Source organism: Branchiostoma floridae, chromosome 4 (assembly GCF_000003815.2).
Source record: "Branchiostoma floridae strain S238N-H82 chromosome 4, Bfl_VNyyK, whole genome shotgun sequence".
Lineage (NCBI taxonomy): Eukaryota > Metazoa > Chordata > Leptocardii > Amphioxiformes > Branchiostomatidae > Branchiostoma > Branchiostoma floridae.
The window spans coordinates 24,402,447-24,404,183 of NC_049982.1; the positions used below are offsets into that span (position 1 = coordinate 24,402,447).

Below are 1,737 nucleotides of genomic sequence, written 5' to 3' on the forward strand. Positions count from 1 at the left end.
TGTCATTACAGGTCATTACACGAACCCCCGAAACGTGCTCGCATGTGAACATCAAACCGCGCAGTTGGTCTGCCCATGGGGTCGTAAGATTTTCGTGGCGGCTACCACTTACGGCCGGAGCCAGGCTCGCCACGTCTGCGGCGGACCGGTGAGGACCACCCGCTGCCGCAGTTCGTCCAGCTGGACACAAGTAAGCGCCCGATGTCACGGGAGACGCACGTGCTCAGTCCGCGCCTCCAACAGCGTGTTCGGAGACCCCTGCTATGGCACCTTCAAGTATCTCGACGTCCAGTATTTCTGCCTACCCTGTAAGTACAGTTAAAGTACATTAACTTTTTTTACATGTCAGCATTTACATGAGAGAAGGAACAAATATGACGAAAAAAATGACGGGTCTTAGTGGAAAATGTTGAGATGTTGAAACACTGGCGCACCAAATCCGTAGGTGTTTTTGGCACCTTTAGACAGATTAGCCGTGAGGCTCGGTTGGCGTCACTCCACCGTTATGGGGGCAGGGGTATGGCGAGTATCGAACTCAGGACCTACTGTCCGACAACAGTAGTACTGATTCTGATTCCAACGCTGAGCCTTTGCGCCAAACAGACACCCAATATATGATATGTAAACGTTTATTATATTTCAGCCATACCATAGGTATGGTGAAATATATTGTATTCGTAATGTTTCTTTCTTTCTTTCTTTCTCCTGTCAAATCTTCAAATCGAATCAACTCCGCCGTTTTTAAACCGATTGACTTGAAATTTGGCACAAAGGTACAGTAAGCCAATACCCTCAGGTGTTTTTTCCATTTTTTTCATATCTGCCTTCAAAATGATTTTATTGAGTTTTTTGTCAATTTTTATGTATATTTCGGGCTCCTGTGCCCTGGTATTACAGCCGAATGACATGAAATTTGGTACAGAGGTGCCCTGATCATATGCCCACCCAGATTTAATAACAGTTTTGGCATACGGTAGAACAAAATGCTTAATTTTGCGATTTTTGGCCATTTTTTGACAAAAAAAGCACATTTTTGCCTCCTGTACCCTCGTTTTACAACCAAATGACCTGAAATTTGGTATAAAAGTGCCCTTCAATTATGTGTGCATGAATTCAATAACAGGTTTTCCATACAGTAAAACGTAATGCTAAATATTGCGATTTTATGGCCGTTTTTGGACAAAAATTGGACATTTTTGGCTCCTGTTCCCTCGTTTTACAACCAAATGACCCGAAATTTGGTTAAGCGGTGCTCTAGATATTTATCCAAATGACCCATGTATAATTTTTGGCATGTAACACTTTAAAATGATATATTTGGGATTTTTTGGGGTCATTTTCCAATGGCCAACGACCTCAAGGCCTATTGTTGCATTATGGCTGAAATATGCTGTATTTGCTCGCAAGCAAATGTCGGCCTTTCTAGTTAGTAAAGCATTTTAACAACAAACAGTCATACTGTAAAGTCAATTGTGTAGGTCAACAGTTCGTACCAATAACAAAGTGTGATCTGTTTTGTGGCGCCTCTGATAAAAGCAAATTGCATGAATACGACACCACTGCCTATTTTCTTGTTTTGTTTTACACAATTAGAATGGAAAAGACTGAGTGAAATCTACTAAACATCAACACTTTATACATTAATTGTTTACTTTATCATATACTATTATTACATATGGAACTTCAATATGTCACTAAATTAAACTAAAAGTTAAAGCCAGTTCAATTTCACACGTT

At 40.8% G+C, this 1,737-nt stretch overlaps 1 protein-coding gene across 1 annotated transcript in view; it reads left to right on the forward strand.

Moving 5' to 3' along the window:
- Positions 1-337, forward strand: part of LOC118412833 (L-rhamnose-binding lectin CSL3-like) — an 8,428-nt gene extending 8,091 nt beyond the window's left edge. The window contains exon 4 of the mRNA XM_035815874.1: positions 12-337. Within this exon, the coding sequence (XP_035671767.1) occupies positions 12-322 (311 nt within the window). The 3' untranslated portion in view covers positions 323-337. The remainder of the gene's footprint in view (positions 1-11) is intronic.
- Positions 338-1,737: the final 1,400 nt, after the last annotated feature.